Raw genomic sequence first — 19,422 nt, 5'->3', positions numbered from 1 at the left:
TAGCCTACACTATTTGCTCAATATGTTTATCATAGTATAATTTAACTAAGAGGAAGCTCTTTAAATGCCTCCTTCTTGACCAACTTATTTAATATCATCTTAAAATTGCAAAAACTATCTATAATATCGTCATGATCATTATCATAAAAAAAAAAGAATTTAAAGATGTCCCTTTTTATCTAGTGAGTATTAAATCTTGTTCATTCATGGTAAGTAATCACAATATGGAATCATCATTAGTCAACCTTCAATACATCATTTAGATGAGGGAGCAAAATAGCTTGATTTGGAAAATTGAAGTCATTTGAAAAGACTAAATAACTTCCAAATGAATTAGGTTTCTTTGTACAAAATGGTACTAACCGTCTCTAAAAATATCATAATTGTCAATAACCAAACTTCTCTTTCGTCTTCATAATTATCAGTGCAATGAAGGATGATAATTACTTGCATCATTTTATAAGCTTCTCAAAATTGATGTATTTGTTAGCCCTCTCTAATATTTTTTATTGATTTAGGTGAATTCTATATATGCAATTATAATTTTGAACATATTATCACAATACTCCTAAAACAAAGAAATCTTGGTGACAAAAGTATTTAAGTCAATAACCTATAATCACTCTTTTGAACCAAGTGATATATGCATGAAGCAACTCAAATTTCATATGATTGAAGCAAAAGAGGGCTTAAAAGTTGTAAAAAAGCTTTTGGTGGCTTAAGAATTATATGGTAAGTTTTCCACAAAATTTATTAATTGAGATAATATTACCCAATCATTGCTTTAAAAAATAATAGAGGGCTATATCATCAAAAGTTCTTTGAAAAATGTAGATTCTTTTAGCATTAGATGTCAATTGAAGAGCCATAATAACCTCAAAACTTTCTAAGTACTACTCTATCGAGCTAGTAAGTCCCTTATTTAAGATATCATTTAAGATCTTGAACTTTATTAAACATAATTCTACAAGAATATCGACTATGAAAAAAAAATTGAATTAGTTGATAATACAACAATTGCATAAAATTTTGTCTCATTTTCTCAAATTGGAGGAACTACTGTACGAGCACTCTAATCCGCTGATCCCATTTTGCTTTAGAAAGAATCGAAGAGTCAACTTATTTCTCTTCAGGAAGAGTGCCACAAATGTTAGACTAGGAGAAGAGGTTGAGCTTGTAAAAGCTTCCTTCCCATAAATGCTAAAGACATAACATTAACTAGGGGTGTCAAAACCGGGATTCGGGTCGAACCCGGAACTGACCCGGGTCGACCCTAATCCGACCCGGATATGTAAATGGATCGAAAACTCGGACATGGACCTGACCTGTTGGGTTGCTGGGTTGACCCGACCCGACACGATTCCACTTATAGACCGAACCCAACCCGATCGAACGTGAGCGGGCAGGCGGGTGCGCAGGCGCTCGAATGCGAGCAGGCAGGCGGGTGCGTGGTCGTGAGTGAGCAGGCGCGTTAGAGCGGGCACACGGCCTTAGCGCGGGCACACGGCCTGGAGCAGGCAGCGGGCGCGATCAGGCAGCGCGGGTGGCAGCTGGCAAGCGCGAGCAGCCTCGTCGGCCGCATGAGCAGGTGTACGAGCAGCTGGGACAGGTGTGGGAAGCCTCGGGCAAGTCATTATAAACGATTTTCCGGGTTGACACGACAACCCGTCGGGTCAACCCGAACCAGACCAATTTTTCAAACAGGTAGAATCCGGGAACTCGAACTCGACCCATTTTTCAAACGGGTCGGGTCCAACTCGAAATTTCCATGTTAGATTCGTGTCGGGTTTTCGTGTCGTGTCAAATATTGACACCCTAGCGTTAACAATGGTTCAAATATCTAAGAATAATTTAACCAAAATATTTTTTGCTCCAGTATTGAAAACAACTCTAAGGCTTCGTTTGGGACAACTTTCTTAATTACTGCTTCTTAACACAGCTTTTTAATTCCAATGTTTTGATTTTTTTATTAAAAAACTACTTTAAGAAGCAGTAAGAAAGCCGTCCCAAACGAAGCCTAAATGACTCACGGATAGTGGACTATGATTCTCTCCTAATAACAAAAAAACAAAAAAAAAAAAAGCTTATCCATCCTTTATATCTAAGTCCTTATTTTATCATCCAAACTAAGACTACATTTGGGACTAATTTTTTATTGCTTCTTAAAACTGCTTTCTAGTTTTTTTAAAAAAATTGTACTAAAAAGATGCTTTAAAAATCAATAAAAAAGCCCTCTCAAACCAAACTTACATGAAGCATCTCACTAAGACAATTCATTGTATGTCTCACTCTACTTTTGATTTCATAATCCAATTATATTACATCAAGATTCTATTAGATAAAATCATGCTGATGTTATATTTATGTTGCTCTATATACAATAAAAATTACTATATATGCTCACCAAGTTGCTGAAAAGACATGCGTCCAAAAATTGCTTGTCCAAGGTATTTTTAAAATAAGGCAATGTTATCTTCTTGGAAAATAAAATAGAAGAAAAGTTAAATCAAATAAAACATAGATTGAGCCAGCTTCGGGTGTCCAAATTGTCCTATTAAATCGCTCCTGATTAATATAGCCAAGCATAAGAAAATTTTCGAGAATTTTGACAGCCTAGAGCTGGATTTTTTTTTGGAAATTAGGGGAACATCCAAACACTCAACACATACTCAATATTCGAATCAAGTGCCTCTTAGCTTAGAGTCAAACTCCCAACCAAAAAACTAAGGAGAGCTACATTGAATTTTTTTTTCTTTTTTTGACAGGAATCTAGAACCTGGCACACACTAATTTAATTAAAAATTTTAATTTGCTCTAGTCTTATAAAATAACAATATAAGGTTGATTATTGAGGGGCAATCAAATCTAGGGCTGTCAAAAACCGGGTCACGGGTCTGGTTTGAGTCCAATTCAGAATTGACCCGGCACTTTCAACTTGACCCTTTAAAAACAAAAAACGAGTCAGATTTATGGACCCAAACCCAACCTGCTTTGGGTTCGGGTCAACCCGACCCTTATATCTGCCGCCCTAAGCTCCCTCCATTCGACATTTGGGCGCTTATTCAGCCAAATCACGTAAATCTGGCACTGCGGTCCCTCCGTTCGTGCGCTAATTCAGACAAATCCTGAAAATCTACTGCTGCTTTCCGGCTTCGTTCATGCACGCAGACTGCTGCCAATTCCCGCGCGCCATTTCGAATGTTTCTTCCATTCGCGTGCTTATTCGAGTAATGCGAGAGGGACCGAGGCGACAACGACAATAGGTGAGTGACGCGACAACAGACATACCAGGTCAAATCGGGCCAAAATTGGGTTTTTTGGTTGACCATAACCTGACCCGAAATTAAAAATGAGTCGAAAATGAAGACCCGACCCCAACCCATTCTTAAAACAGGTTCACCCAAACCTAAAAATTTCAAGTCGGGTCCAAATTAGATTTTCGGGTGATGACAATTTTTGACATCCTTATCAAATCTAAGACAACTATCGTATTAAATGTACTGAATTTTTGTCAAAATATTTTGATGTAAAATAAACGAAGATATTTTACGGGTACTATCAGGTTCTTAAAAAAATAATTTGTTTAAATTTTAATTTTTACACTAAAGCAGATGTGCGAACACAATTTTTTATGTTTATCAAATTTTGTTCGGAATGAGACTAGTAATATCTGGTTATGCTTTAATATTAATATAATATATAACTAATTAATATTTTATAAATCTTAAAATTGATATAAATTTTTTTATTTTTATATAAATTTACTACATATATAAATTATTCCGTTGAATCCCCAATTTCAAATTAAATGAATAAGTAAACAGGCAGACCTGTTTACACCTCGGGCCACAAAGAACGGATCAGTTTTTTTTTTTTTCCTACTATGATCCGCTTAATCTTTCTCCTCTTAATCACACTTTTCATGATCACCGCCGACGCATCAAACGACACCACCACCTTCGTCTTCAACGGCTTCGCCAGCGCAAATCTTCTCTTCGACGGCATGGCCGCCGTGACATCGACTGGCCTCCTCCAGCTCACCGAACCCACCGAACAAGGCATGGGCCACGCCTTCTTCCCATACCCCTTACCGTTCAAGAACTCCTCCTCCGGCGCCGCCCTCTCCTTCTCCACCTCTTTTGTCTTCTCCATCGTCCCTACATACCCAGACCTGACGGGCCACGGCATCGCCTTTGTCCTTTCCGCCTCCTCCGACCTCTCTCATGCTCTCCCCAGCCAGTACATCGGCCTTTTAAACCGAACAAACCTCGGCAACCCTTCCAATCACCTCATCGCCGTCGAATTGGATACAAACTACAGCCCCGAGTTCGACGACATCAATAACAACCACGTCGGTATAGACGTCAACAGTCTCCGATCGCTTTATTCTGCGAACGCTTCCTACTTCTCTGATGGTGTTGGCACTAAAAACCTTAATCTTGGGACTGGGAATTTAACCCAGGTGTGGGTTGAATACGATCAGTTCGAATGCTTGCTCAATGTGACATTGGCACCACTTGAGCTACAAAAGCCGAGCGTTCCTCTCCTTTCTTCATTCATAAATCTTTCATCTCTCATCACAGATTACATGCACATCGGCTTCTCCTCCGCCATCGGATCCTTCCCTACATCGCATTATCTTTTTGGCTGGAGCTTTGCGCTAAATGGAAGGGCTGAAGCCATTGATCTTTCGCTACTTCCTCGGCTACCCATAACCATTTCGAAGTCGAAATTACATCTTCTGTTGAAATACGGTCTGCCGGCTATCGCTGGAGCTATCCTTTTGGTGGCCGGAATCGCTACTTGTGCATTTATTGGGATTAGAAGAAGGATTAAATTCGCAGAGCTGCTCGAGGATTGGGAGCGGGAGCATAGACCTCAGAGATTCTCCTACAAAGATTTGTACTTGGCTACCAAGGGCTTCGGAGATGAAGAGTTCCTGGGGGCCGGAGGATTCGGGAGGGTCTACAAAGGAGTCCTTCCTAGAACGAAAACTCAGGTTGCAGTAAAGAAAATCTCACACGAGACACGGCATGGAATGCGGCAGTTTGTTGCAGAGATCATCAGCATAGGCCACCTCAGGCATCGGAACTTGGTTCAACTTCTTGGCTATTGCCGGCGCAAGGGAGAGCTTCTTCTTGTCTATGATTTCATGCCCAACGGCAGCCTCGACCAACTGCTCTTCGACAAGCCTGAATCAATGCTGGATTGGAAACAGAGACTTCATATAATCAGAGGAGTGGCATCAGGGCTCTTCTATTTGCATGAGGGATGGACTCAGGTGGTGATTCATAGGGACATTAAAGCAAGTAACATTCTCTTGGACGCTGAAATGAATGGAAGGCTGGGAGATTTTGGACTATCGAGGCTTTATGACCATGGCAGCGATCCGCAGACAACTCATGTGGTTGGGACTTTGGGTTATCTTGCGCCTGAACTGACGAGGACTGGGAAGGCGACTACTAGCACTGACGTTTATGCATTCGGTGGATTTCTGCTTGAGATGGCATGCGGGAGAAGACCGGTTGAGACCAAAGCTTTACCTGAGGAGATGATATTGGTGGATTGGGTTCATGAGAACTGGAAGAAAGGAAGGATTTTGGAGACCAGGGATCCAAATTTGTGGAAATTTAGTGCGGTGGAGATGGAGCTGGTGCTGAAGCTTGGGTTGCTTTGTTCTCATCCTAAACCAACGTGCAGGCCGCTGATGACACAGGTGATGCAGGTGCTGGATGGTGACGCGGCACTTCCTGAGGAGTTACTCCATGATTGGACTGAAAGCTTCGCGGTGGGCGATGAGGGATTGGAAGATTTAATTAGTTTGGTTGATAGTACTTTCTCTAAATCAATGGCAGCATCGATGGAGTCACCAGGAAACAGAACGGAAAGATGAAAGCAGCCTTGAAAAATGCTTTATGAGCTTGCAGCGCGCGGCAGCTGTGTTGCTGCGCAATTTGGTGATGTAGGGAGAAGGGTGTACAGTTGCGTTGCTTGGAAGCTAATGGTGTAACGAGCAAAATCGATCTGCTACTCTGGTGTTTTACCCTTCTTATGGACATAGTGAAAATTTTGCATAGATATACTGTTAAATTTCGCTTCCAAAGGACTGATGGGGTTTTCCTTTCCCTTTGAAAGATGCATAATTAACAATGAGACAAAGATGGCTCAGAGATGAACAATATATTGTGGAGAAGTGAACTATAAAATCTAGAAAGATAAAGGTAGTTAGAAGAGTTTTATTTAGGTATAGAGTCAGATTCCTCATAAAATCAATCTTCTATAATTAATTATACCATAGATCCACTATATTCTAAGAATATTTTTAATTAAATTTATGGCATATAAAATATTAAAAATAGTACATCAAAATTTTGTATTCTCAAATTACCAAAATATAATCAAATATGATAAAAATTTAACATTAAATTCAAGTAAGAATGCATTTCTAAAAATATGACCCTAAAAAGCTTTGAACTTGGAAAGGGAGCAAAACATTTGTGTGCTTCATAGTCTTAGATTATCAATCCTATTAATTGTATGTTATAGCCGATCAAATTATTAAAAAATGAGGCTTTTAACTTATTGTAGTAAAGAGAAATTCTCTCTACACTAATTTACGATAACTATATTGTCACTATTTTGAGTGGGGCACTTGAGGATAGGATTGAAGAGCCTCTTAGGATATTAAATGCTTCATATTATATCTACAATTCTACGGAAGTTAATGGAACAAGAATGAAGATCTAGGATGGGCTAGATACAAAGAACTCAAAATGAGTTATATTCTCCTTAATTCCAAGTCTTTGGTGACTAATGATGGTGGATTAGGTAGGCTTGAAATGCATTGGATAGCCTCAAACTCTTAAGAACTAATAGGAATGCCTAAGTTAATATGAAAGCAATTGTCTTAGCATAATGAGCTTCGCATTTCAAAATGCAGAGCTCGAACTTCTTGGCATTTGATTACTACGAGTTAAATTTATTAAGGTCAGTTAATCTTAGGCTTCAAAGTGCTTATTTTAAGCTTGGGGGCATGAGAATGTATCCTTAGGGCTATATTAGGAAATAAAATAGCTTAAGACCCTTTGCAGTTTAACTATTCAAAATGACAAATCTCCATTGGTTTAAGCTAAACCAATTGGGAGAAGAATTTATTTGATAATATATATACGAAAAGCAACCTCAGAAATAAGTAGAAAATTGTTTCATTTATTATATCAAGCACGCAACTAATCTTACATTTTCGTTGAGAATTAAATTGTATTGATGATATTATTATTTATTCAATCTTTAGGATATTATGTAAATATTGCACATTCTATGTTTAAGATTTTTTTTTTTTAAATTCTCCTTAAACTGTCAGTTGAATATTAGAAACAATATATTCTTATTAACTTCGAATGTATTTTCATATATTTTATTATTGTAGACCTCATATGATTGTACTTTATGATGAAGTTTGTAATTAAATTGCAAATTATTAATGATAAATCAAATATGTGCATGCTTAAAATCATTTTTTAAAAAATAAATTTATTAGAATTTCAACTATTTTAACAGTTGTCATTGATCCAAAATGCTATTTTGCAACAGTTAAATCTTTTGTTATAGACCACATTCTAGATTTGTAGGTGTTAAAACCATTGCTATAGACTCATTATCCAGCTTCGTAGGTGTTAAATCATTGTAAGATAGCAGATTTGTAGCAGTTTAAACTGCTATGACAAAAAACTAGATCTAATACAGTAGTTTAAGAGTGCTGTGAAATATGTTTGCAGTGATAACAAATACAATATATGTGCAGCGGTTTTTAAACCGTTGCTAAGAACATAATATGTTTTTTAATCGTTGTTGACAGTGCTGCGAAAGCCTGTTTTAACAGTGGAGTCACTTTCTTGCCGCAGCCCTCTCTATCTCACGCTTGCATCTTGCGATGCCCTAAGCTCCGATTCAACACTTAAAGGCACGATCTTTCTTTCATGGTGGAACGAACGTCCGAGTTAGTTGAGCCGAACAGTTAGACTCTTGTTATATCAGTTTATTACTCCTTCGTAGTTCATCATATAAGCCATACGCTTACCTGAGGTTTGGCAATTGCCCACCCTCAAAATTTCAATGTAATAGTTATAATAATACTAGTTTAGGTATATATGCACCAATCGAAAACCCTAGTTTGTTAAAATAAGAAGAAAATGTTGGGTTGCCCGCAGCTTGTCACTTAAACGAAGAAAATCGTAGCCATAGCCCGCATCTCTGGTTCATTTGTTCTGTCATTCCCACCTATGCTTGCGATCTTCTCTAGCTCAAACACACAATGACAAAAAATAACATCTTGTGATCTCGCGAAAAGCAATAAGCTCAAAAAGTTGAGGTTTTTTCACAACTTACGCGGATTGCCTATTTCCTAGAGCAAGTAAAAACCCCAAGCCCTTATTCTCAAAAAATAAAAGTTTGTTGAAGCCTAACTATAATCCGGTCTTAATTATATATAGAGATTGTATAATGGTAAAAGAGTTTGGCCAATTAAGTGCTATTTTATAATTTTATTATACTTTCTTTGGGCTGCTTATTTGATTTTATGTTCTGGTATATTTCAATATGAGGTTCTATTAAATTCATCATTATTACTTGATAACATGTTATAATCCACTGTTGTTGAATACGTGAATGTTTTGGGCTGGCGGGCAAAAAATGCCTTGTTCTTATACTTATTTGAATATAAACAAAGTATCAAATATATTGGGCTGCGTGAATTGAAATGTCTTGCTATGGGTTTTTAGGGCTCCAACGATGGTTTGGACTTCAACTCGCGATCCATAAGGTTTTGCTTTTGTTGCGCGTGTTATCTTACATTTAGGAAAATAATATATTTATTTGATTTCCAATGATGTTGCTAATGCAATATTATAAAAAGGCAATCCGGCAGATATTCTTGTGAATTATTTTCAATATCATCATATGAACTACAATTTTATTTTGATTGTGTATTATTTATTTTTATTTTTTTAAATATTAGTTAATTTTATATAAAATTATACACCCTTAATAACTGGCTACTCGTCATGCATACGTGCAAGACATAATACATAGATTTTTTATCCTTGCACTTCATGTAGGGAAAAATTACTTCCGTCAGGCTACCTTGATGTAAGAGCTAGCATCAGTAGCCATATAATATGTCGTCACGTGCACTATCTTTACCACGCGGCCCGCGACCGCCGGGAGTTCGATAGCTCGGTATTAGCTATCGTATTGGTCGATTTTGCTCGACAAAAAATGAAAAATACTATATGTGAGACCAATACCGAGAAAATAACCGAGCTTAAATACCGAGCAATACCTGAGTTCAGTACCGATGCAATACCGAGTTGGCTTTAGGTATTGCTCGTATGCGTTCTTCACATAGCGGTATTATTGTCAAGCGTCCAGAGCAATACCTAGCAATTTACTCGAGCAACTACTGCGAACTTAATGTGAATTCCTTCGGATTGCATCGGAGTCGGGTCGTCGGGCCCGCGCTTGCGGTAAAGAGGTAAGTGTACATAGGCGATATATGTATAAGCTCCTGATGTTAGCTCTACTACGTCAGGTAAATTAACGAGATAATTTTTCCAGTGGGCTAAAGGCATGTAATAGTCACTTTTTTTTTTAATGAACTTTTTTCCTCGTTTAAAAATGAAAACGCAGCTCTCTTCAATTTTTCCAATTGCCCTTTCTGTTACTGTATTTGTCCTGACTAATGCGTTATTTCTATGATAATTTTTATATCTGGGATAACAAGAAAATGCTTCTTTCAAGGACTTCTTATAAAGAACTTTTTTTCCCTCTGTTGATGATGGTGATTGGGCAAATCTTGGCATGGCAAAAAAGCACTCTCGTAGACATGCAGTTTATTTTCCTTTGGATGGCACCTTTCAATAGCCTCAATAACCTTCGGTTGCCTTATTTCTGCGAAGAAACATTTTGATGTTGGGTTAATACCTGCCTCCTTTGTCATACTCACTCTTTGACAACGGCAACATTTAATTGGTTTGATGTGATTAATTCATTCCAAGTACCTCTGTTTAGGCTTCCTCAGAATTTTCCTGTTTCTCTTTAGACCCAACCTAGTTCAGCTATTTCAGTTTATTTTGGGTGGATTTTACTTCGGGAGTGTTGAAGGGCTTGGAACTGTTGCTGAGTAAAGACATTGCTGTTACTTCCTGTGGCTGAGCGGAACTCTAGGAAACATAACGGGAGGTTGGCTTGTGCTGTAGACATGCCTAAGAGAATTCTTAGAACAGTTTACCTGAAACTGGATAGTTTGAGAAATGGGAAACTGTAAAAGAAACAGCTTTGGTCTTCGTTATCATTAAGTGCATTTTCATGGGGCATATTTTGTACAATTCGTTCTTTGGAAAGGTTGATTGTTGGCTCCTTATCTTTGGTTTACTGGGGCTGCTCGGTTAGCATTTAGATTATCTTTCTGGAGGATATTTGGTGGTTTATTATGGCATGAACTCGTTCATTGCTGCAACCACCTGAGATATTGCTGATGACCTGGGAACTATATTGAACTACTCTCCTTTATATTGGAGTGGTTGTGTGACGGATTTTAATCTGGCATGCTATATTTCTTTATTTGATTTGTTGGTGGCATTTGCTCTATTGCTGCCCAGATTATTGTTGTCGCAGCGTTCGTCGGATTCGAGCACATTTGGGCAGTCTTTTTTGGATCGGTGGTACAATGATGGAATCCTGCCACTTTCCTTCTAGGCAGGTCTACGGGGCAACCAAAGCGAGACCGATCTCCTCATGATTGGTAAAATTGCACATTCTGAGTCCAGGCTAGACAGGTTTCTGACTGTTTCATTTTTGTTTCTTTGTTTTTTGGGGTTTAGGTTGATTATTATTGTTTGTTTTTGGCTGGTTTGCTTTCTTTTGGTCTTGGCAACCTTTTTTTTTAGGTGTTTTTTCATGTAATCTCTGATTTCTTTTTTTTATAGATGGGCCAAAGCCTGCATTTCACCCAAAAAAAAAAAAAAATAATAAATTTATATTTCTGAATATGTCATACAGCGCGTGAGACGCATGCGATATTTTTTTGAGAAGGCCTGTTGAACTAATTTGTTATAAATTCCTACTCCATTGAAAGGGCAATATTAGCCTTTCAATCGGGATTTTTCAATAAAAACAAGATAATAGCTACTTGTTTAACTTTGTTTTTGTCGCTTCAACGCGGGACTAAGTATTGTCGTGTACTTGAGGATGACAGAAACTAAAACCGATAGTGACGCTTCATCCCAACTGGAGAACATACTCGATTGAGGGCACGTGGCGGTCAAATTATTTTATTGTCGAGGTGTTAGTACGCAGAGGGTATAATAAAAATGCATTCACGAATGCATTTTCCTTAGATTAAGTGTTAGCCAAGCTCGACACAGGAGAGTAATTGGAAGCAATACGATTGCATCGGACACTCGGTGCACAAGCCTAGTACGATGCGTCGGTACTTATCGGTATCATGCTCCGGTACAAATTGTGGTCCAACGCGGTTCTCCGCGTTCAGTGTCCGCCAGAAATCTCTCCACGTAGGCAGGCGAAGTATCGGATTTGCCAATTGTTTTTTTTTTTTTATCTTTAATGAAGCTAATATTAGCTATTTTATTAAGCACGTTAATACAAGCAAGCAGTTTGAAGTATCACGTTAGAAGATATTAAAATTTCTATGTAATTTAGGGGGGATAAAGTATTTTTATTTGTTTAAATTTTAACAAATAGGAGGAAAATTTTTATTTTAACAAATCAGATAAGTGATTTGGGACAGCTTTTTTAATATTTTTTTAAATAATTTTTTTAGTAATAAAATTTTTGTACTAAAATATTATTTTAGAAAACAGTAAGAAAATTGTTACAAATAAAGTATAAAATCTATTCTATTTTCTAAAATATTTTCTTTTTGAATTTCACAACATAAAATAACAAAAAATTAAAAATCTCTTATAATAGCAACAAAAAATACATATAATTATATTCTTTTATAAATATAATTTGCAGCGAGAAAATCAAGCATTTCGTCACGTGGCAAGCAAGTAGCTAGTTGGCAAATGACTTTGTCAAATGGAAAAATTATTCTGTGCGGACACCGGAGTCTAGAGCCCAATGAAAATGTGTCATGTCACCTGGTACCAAGCGGTACCGAGTTGCGGTACCGAGCAGTACTGAGCCTCGATACTCGATATATACCGATCACGTCGCACATTTTTATTGGGCTATGGGCGACGTTCGGCGTAAGCTCAGAATAATTACTCTGCCAAATGACACACAACTCTCCAGCCACATGATCGATGACTCGATATGATTTGCTAAAATAAAAATTTTCATCTTTGTTTTTAAACTTTAAACTTCAAAAAATGCTATTTTTTAAATTTGGCCAATTTAGGATGGTACTTAAACAAAATTATTAATCTGCAAGGCGTCGGTCAACGATGAGATGGATTGAAATATATAAGATTAAAATTTAGGTTAATTTTGTCAAATATTTGTCAGCTTTGATGTTAAAATAATAGGCCATCATAATACCCTCACTAAAAAAAGGTATATTTATCCCTTAATAAATAACAATTGCTTTCACCTAAACAAGCGGCACCAAATTCTAAGTTCAATTGAGATCGAACCATTTCATACCATCAAAAAATCAATCCAAAGAATCTACATAATACGGACTTCAATCGATAAATAGTAAGCAAATGACGGGGATTAAAAAGCTTATCAATTATTAAAATAAGTGTAATATAACTACCTATGTTTTCCCTCAATCAAGCTTGACAAATATTATTATTGTAAGGTTCAATCTATCTTATTGAAGAAAGAAAGAAGTTGAGCGTTCTTGAACAGCTCCTTGATATGAGCAAGCGACGCAAGATGAGAAAGACATGAAGAAGGGAAAGTTCAATTCATTATTCACCGTGATGGACAGTGCTATAAAAAGACTACATGTCATGGCTATTACATGTGTAATCTCAATATTGGATTACAAGAATGATGCGTATAAGTACAAGTGTATAACTTGAATTGGATATGACTTTATTTATATTCTAATATTTCCCCGCAAACTGATGTATCCGAAGTGACCGTCAAGTTGAACTGAAGTTGATAAAATCTTGGTGTGGACAATGGCTTAGTAAATATTTTTGCAAGATGGTCAATCGTGCTGATGGGAGAAGACGAATGGTATTCTGTTGGATGAGATCACGAACAAAACGATGATCAATCTCGATGTGTTTTGTCCTGGCATGAAAGACCATATTGTTAACGAGAGCAATAACTGATATGTCATCACAATATAAATCAGTTGGTTGATCCAAATTTATGTCAAAGTCAATTAAGATGAGGCGAAGCCATATGATGTCTACTATAGCAGCTATAAGAGCCCTGTATCCTGATTCTGTTAAGGAACGTGCCACTGTATGTTGCTTCTTAACTATCCATGAGATGAGAGTTTTGCCTAGAAAAGAATAGTATCATGATGTAGATTTCCTTCATGCCGAATCACCTGTCCAATTAGCATTCGAGACAGAGTGGAGACTAAGATCATTCTTGACTATAGGAATGTCGAAGTGTTGAGTTCCGCTGATGTAGCAAAGAAGACGTTTGAGAAGGAATATATGCTGAGAGAGAGTACTCATAGTGTTGTTGATATATGAAGTATTGATCCTTTGAAGATCTGATTGTGATGCCAAGAAACGAGTGAGCTAGACCCAGGTGCTTCATGGAGAATTTGTTATTTAGTTGTTGTAACAATTGATTTATGGATGAAGGTCATCACCCGTAATTAGTATATCATCTACATATATTAGAAGGAATATTTTTGTGGTGGTTTGATTTAGAAACAAGAGAGATGGATCAGATTTACTGTGAGAAAAGCCAAGCGATAATAGGTGCATAGTAGTTTGGCGATAGAACCATCAGCGTGGAGCCTAGTTCTATACGCCCATTTGCAACAAAGAATAGAAGCATTTGGGGGAGGGGGGTACAAGATTCCAAGTGCCTTATTTTTTAAGGGCAAAGAACTCATGTGTCATAGCTTTGCACCATTAAGGATGTGGACTCTCATCAGTATATGTGGTAGGAGCATATTGTGGTGTGATGCTAGTTTGGTGATGAATAAGATTGAGACGTTGACAAGGTTTTAAAATCATGTTTGGCTTCTTGTCACCATCGGATGTTGAGAGAGAGAGAGAGAGAGAGAGAGAGAAAGAGAGAAAGAGAGAGAGAGAGAGAGAGAGAGAGAGAGAGAGAGAGAGAGCAGTGGGATGAGAAGATGTAGAGCGGTCATTGTTAGTATTGGTAGAGGCTGAGGTAGTGTTAGAAATAGAATCGTTGGGGGCAGATACATGAACTTTGTGGGTGACCAAAATTGAAGGAATAGAGTTAATGGATGTGGGTGTGACAAGTGATGGAGTTGTAGTGTGAGAAGCTGAGGGGGAGAGATGCAATGTTTTTGAAATGAGAAGGATTGTTTATTGAATGTGATGTTGCACGAGAAGTGGATCATGTTAGTGACTGGATCAAAACATTTGTAGCCCTTGTAGGTATCAGAGTAAACTAGGAAGACACAGGATTGCTCTTTAGGCTAAAACTTGTAATGATTTTTAGGAGGAGACAGCGGAAAACATTCATAGCCAAAAGTTCGAATATGAGAATAAGATGGTTGAGTAGCATATAATAATTGAAACAGAGACATGTTGTGAGTTGTCTTTAATGACATTCTATTAATGAGGTAAACCACTATAAGAACATCTTATGGCCAATGAATGTAGGGAACATATGCAGTTTGAAGAAGTGTTCAAGCAGTATCAAGAAATGTGACGATGCTTACGTTCGGCTAATCCATTATGTTCAGATATGTAATGATAAGATGTTTGATAATGAATGTCATGTTGCTAAAGAAAATTGTGAAGAGTGTGATTAAGATATTTTGCTCCACTGTAAGTTCTTAGGCATTTTATTTGATGAGAAAACTATTTTTTAACTTAAGTTTTGAAGTTGATGAATATATTAGTGACTTCAGCTTTGTTCGTCATAGGAAATAGCCAGGTGAAATGGGAAAAATCATCGACAAATATGACGTAATAATTGTGACCTTGTACATAATTGATGGCTGATGGTCCCCAAACATCAAAATGAATTAACGCAAGAGGTTTATTTTGTTTAATTGAATATTTTTTGAATACATGTTTATGAGCTTTATATGCTTTACAAGAAGAGCAAACAAAAGAAAATGAGGAAAGTGGAGAAATGGGTTATGCTTGGACATGATTTCAAGAACAGTCCGGTGAGGACGATGCCCCAAGCGATTGTGCCAAATTATGGAATTTAAGTGAATGGCAGTCAAGATAGAAGTAGGAGAGCTGTTAACCAAAGCTTGAATATGATATAGACCTTCACTACACTGGCCACTTAAAAGCGTTTGATGAGTCTTCAAGTCCTTAAAGATAAAACCAAAGGGGTTAAAGATGATATATATATTATTATCTTTTTTTAATCTTAAAATTGAAAGAATATTATATTTAATGCTAGGAATGTGTAAAATCTAGGAAAGATATAGCTTATGAGGTAGTGTAGGAAGGATACCCTCACTCGTGTGCGTATTGGGAACTAACTGACCATCACCGATAGGGATAGTGTCGGTTCCTTGATAGGGGTTGCATACAGATAACCTGTCAAGAGAGTTAGTTATGTGAGATGAGGCACCTGAATTTAGGTACGAGTCATTGGTATTTTTTTCAACGGTAGCGGCAAGAGCTTTGTTAGGATTTTTGTGCTGTTGAAAAACGTATTAAAGGTTTGTCCAATGCCAACAATTAGTCGTCGAATGACCTTTCTTGTTGCATATTTGACAGATCATAACTGATGCAGTTGACAATCTTGTAGCAGTAGCGGTGGTAGGAGGGTAGCGACCTCTAGTTCTTCGACTGTGTCCTCTGAAAGAGTAAAGAGCCATGGTCGGGTTGAGCCCTGATGGATTGCGAGAGGCATCCATGGCTAGGTTAATTTCTTCACTTATAAGTAAAAAATATAGATTATCAAGGCTTATAGGAGTGTGCATTGTGTGAATAGAAGTTTTGCATGATTAATAGGAAGGAGGTAGATCATTCAAGATGTAAAGAATTATGTCTTCCATGCCTACAATTGATCATGCTGTCGCAATTTGATCGACCTAGGTTTTGATTTCAGTGAAGTATTGTGTCATTGTGGAATTTTTCATGGAGATATTATGAAGCTCATTCTTGAGCTGAATTATATGAGATTCGTGGATTGGAATTTGATTTCCAAAGAATTTTAGATAGTAGCCATGGACTCAAGATTCAAGATATAAGGAAGTACGGAAGCGAAAATTGTAGAGCAGATGGAAGTGGCAAGATTTTGATCGAGAAGAAGTCATTGGTGGTATGTGAAATTGGGGATAGTAGAGCCATCCGACTGTTGTAACAGTAGATGCGGAGGATCGAAGGTGGGTTCAAGAAATTTTGCAAACCCGTTGGCACGAAGGAGTTTAGTGATCTGTGATTTCCAGAGAGAATAATTATCAGTAGAGAGTTGTGTGGGAACAAGATTTTTCAGGTTGGAGAAGAAATTTTAACTAAGATGGAATGCTGGTGGCGTCAAGGGCTTCGTGATCCATCTGTTCTTCAATCTGCGATGCTTCTGATGTGGCCATCAGCGATACACGGATCAATCCCACTCTGATACCAAGAAGAAAGAAGCTGAGCGTTCTTGAACAACTCCTTCATATGAGCAAGTGACGCGAGATGAGAAAGACAGGAAGAAGGGAAAGTTCAATTCATTATTCACCGTGATGTACAGTGCTATAAATAGATTACACGGCATGGCTATTACATGTGTAATCCCAGTATTGGATTACAAGAATGATGTGTATAAGTACACATGTATAACCTGAATTGGATATGCCTTTATTTATATTCTAATACTTATGAACTAAATCATGATCTTCACATTCTTTTTTTCAATGCCCAAAGCCATACTAAAATAATTACGATTATCAAAGAATGAAACCTACAAAATGTAAATATAACACATAACCATTATAAAAATAAAAACCTAAATTTAATACTTACATTTTTAATGACAAAAGTTGAATTTTTAGTTAAAATAATCAAGAAAGAATGCATGAAGAAGAATGAGTTATGGTGAACTCTCCAATGTTCGACCACAATGAACCAAACGAGTTCCTATAAAGAGGAATGTGCTTGCTTCAATAGTGTTGAGATTAAAAGAGCATTAAAGGAAAAAAAAAAAAGAAGAAAATGATAAATAGTGGAAAAGCTTATGATTATCTTACTATTGAAAGAAGAAGAAGAGCAAGAAAAGTGGGGAAGGACTCTCTACTATTTGATTGAAGGAGAATGGATGACTTGTCGAAGAGAGTTGATCCATACAAGCTCTTGAACAAACTTTGTTACTCTTTGTATTGAGCCCCATGGGGCTTTATATGTTCCCTATTTTTGTCCAATAAAACATTCCTAATCCAACATGCTAAAAAGAACTCATATCATGTAATCTACTGACAAAGTAATAGCATTTCCCCTTTTCCATTTTGAACGACAAGTTAAAGAAAAAGACGTTTGCAACAAACTTAAAAAATTTTGCAAAAGCCATTGACAGAGGAGATATCTATCCTCTTTAGCTTTCAGAAATATTCATTCAGATTCATAAACCCGAGCATTGCTTAGGAAGCCAACCCATCAGCAAGCAAAGAATATATCCTAATGGCAAATTTACAAGGAGGAAAAAGATAAAGATCTGTCTAAATCCATTACCCAGCAAGTAGAAATTAACCTAAATATTTGCCGCTAAAAGCAGTTATTGAGACGGTTACAGAATACTTCATGGTAACGGAATTGTAGGGCTCCACTACTCCACTTCATGCCCGGAGCTCCAATATAAGACCATCATAAATCCTTAACACTCTCCACGTAGCAGAGAGAAACAAAGGTATGGAGGCGGTTTCCAAGCTCCAAGTCCTCTTCTTCTGCCTCTTCTTCTCCATTGCACTGACTCGTAAGTTCAAAAAAAAAGTACTGAATATTAAATCTTTCATATTTTTAACAGGTTTACTGAAATTATGTACTTCTTTGTCTTCTCTCCTGCAGATGAGATCCAACTCATATTTGTAAACAACTGCAACAGCAGCATCTGGCCTGGCACACAAGGCAGTGCAGGCAATATCTCTCCGCAGAATGGAGGCTTTCATCTCGGCGTAGGCGAAGAGGTGACCTTCAACGTGCCCAATGGCTGGTCTGGAAGGATATGGGGTCGCCAAGGCTGCTGTTTTGATGAACAAGGGAAGGGATTTTGCCAAACTGGTGACTGCAATGGCAATCTGTATTGCAAAGGCAGTGGTGGAGCGCCGCCAGCCACGTTGGTGGAAATGACATTTGGAACTCCTCAATCTCCTCTCCATTACTACGATGTCAGCTTGGTGGATGGTTTCAATCTTCCGGTGACGATGGCTCCGGTGGGAGGCGGGGTAGGATGCGGCATTGCCGGCTGCGAGGTGAACCTGAATGTATGTTGCCCTTCCAAGTTTGAAGTCAGGGTGGGAGGGAAGATTGTTGGCTGCAAGAGTGCATGCTTGGCTCTTCAGACAGATAAGTATTGCTGTACTGGGGAGTTTGGGACGCCAAGTTCTTGCAAGCCAACTCTTTTCTCGCATCTATTCAAGGCCATATGTCCACGGGCTTACAGCTTTGCATATGATGATCCAACAAGTTTGAATAGATGCAGGGCCTCTCGTTATGTAATTACCTTCTGTCCTCCCAGAAAATGAAAATGGGATGCTTAGTCTAGTTTGGTTTATGGTTTGATGCTCAGTAGAATTCAGTTTATGAAAATGTTATTTCTTCTATATTTAGAACAATGCAATTTCTATGTACAGATTTAGAGGCACAGTTACCAGGCGCTTTTGTGGCAGCTGCTGAAAAAGTGATTTTCTTGTATGTTACATTTCAGCTTTAAGTGAACTAGACAAATTAAGATTGATTGAGACTTATCATTTGGCATAAAACTATGGGCTTCGATCTGAATGCAACTATTCTCAAATACTCAATAGATTAATGAGTTTACCCTTCAAATTAGTTTGTTTAGCATATTTATTTATTCATTTTACTAGAATTATAATTGGAGAGCTTCATGACTTCAACATCAGAATAAAATATAAGAACAACTCACCAGAGTTGGATTGTTACACAAAGAGTTGTCATCGAAAATGTTGATGGGTAAAAGGAAATGACTTCAGGAGGATGTAAGAATTGAACTTGGTTGATATAAGTACTTCTTCTTTGTTTTTCTTTTATAGTAATTTTGAAACAGAACAATCATCCTCAAGTGCAAAATTCTGGAAGTTACAATATGGTAACA

General features: G+C 37.5%; 2 protein-coding genes across 2 annotated transcripts; both read left to right on the top strand.

Annotated features, from left to right (window-relative positions):
• Positions 1 to 3,873: 3,873 nt before the first annotated feature.
• LOC110110222 (L-type lectin-domain containing receptor kinase IV.1) lies at positions 3,874 to 6,065 on the top strand. The gene has a single exon (XM_020841603.2). The coding sequence runs from the start codon at positions 3,884 to 3,886 to the stop codon at positions 5,891 to 5,893; it is 2,010 nt and encodes a 669-aa protein (XP_020697262.1). The 5' UTR covers positions 3,874 to 3,883; the 3' UTR covers positions 5,894 to 6,065.
• A 3,324-nt stretch (positions 6,066 to 9,389) lies between these two features.
• On the top strand, positions 9,390 to 18,832 carry LOC110110251 (thaumatin-like protein). The gene is made up of 2 exons (XM_028696389.1): positions 9,390 to 9,532; positions 18,115 to 18,832. Exons 1-2 carry the CDS (start codon positions 9,390 to 9,392, stop codon positions 18,830 to 18,832), a joined length of 861 nt encoding a protein of 286 aa, XP_028552222.1.
• Positions 18,833 to 19,422: the final 590 nt, after the last annotated feature.

Source organism: Dendrobium catenatum, unplaced genomic scaffold (assembly GCF_001605985.2).
Source record: "Dendrobium catenatum unplaced genomic scaffold, ASM160598v2 fragScaff_scaffold_740, whole genome shotgun sequence".
Classification (NCBI taxonomy): Eukaryota; Viridiplantae; Streptophyta; class Magnoliopsida; order Asparagales; family Orchidaceae; genus Dendrobium; species Dendrobium catenatum.
Note: the sequence above shows the minus strand (reverse complement) of the source record. Positions and strands in the feature narration are given on the sequence as shown.

What these genes read in the sequence shown, in the direction of transcription:
- LOC110110222 (XM_020841603.2), top strand. Translation starts at nt 3,884, where the DNA reads ATGATCCGCTTAATCTTTCTCCTCTTAATCACACTTTTCATGATCACC.
- LOC110110251 (XM_028696389.1), top strand. Translation starts at nt 9,390, where the DNA reads ATGCGTTCTTCACATAGCGGTATTATTGTCAAGCGTCCAGAGCAATAC. An exon ending in CCCGCGCTTGCGGTAAAGAG is followed by an intron (nt 9,533 to 18,114) that starts GTAAGTGTACAT and finishes TATTTTTAACAG; the next exon opens with GTTTACTGAAATTATGTACT.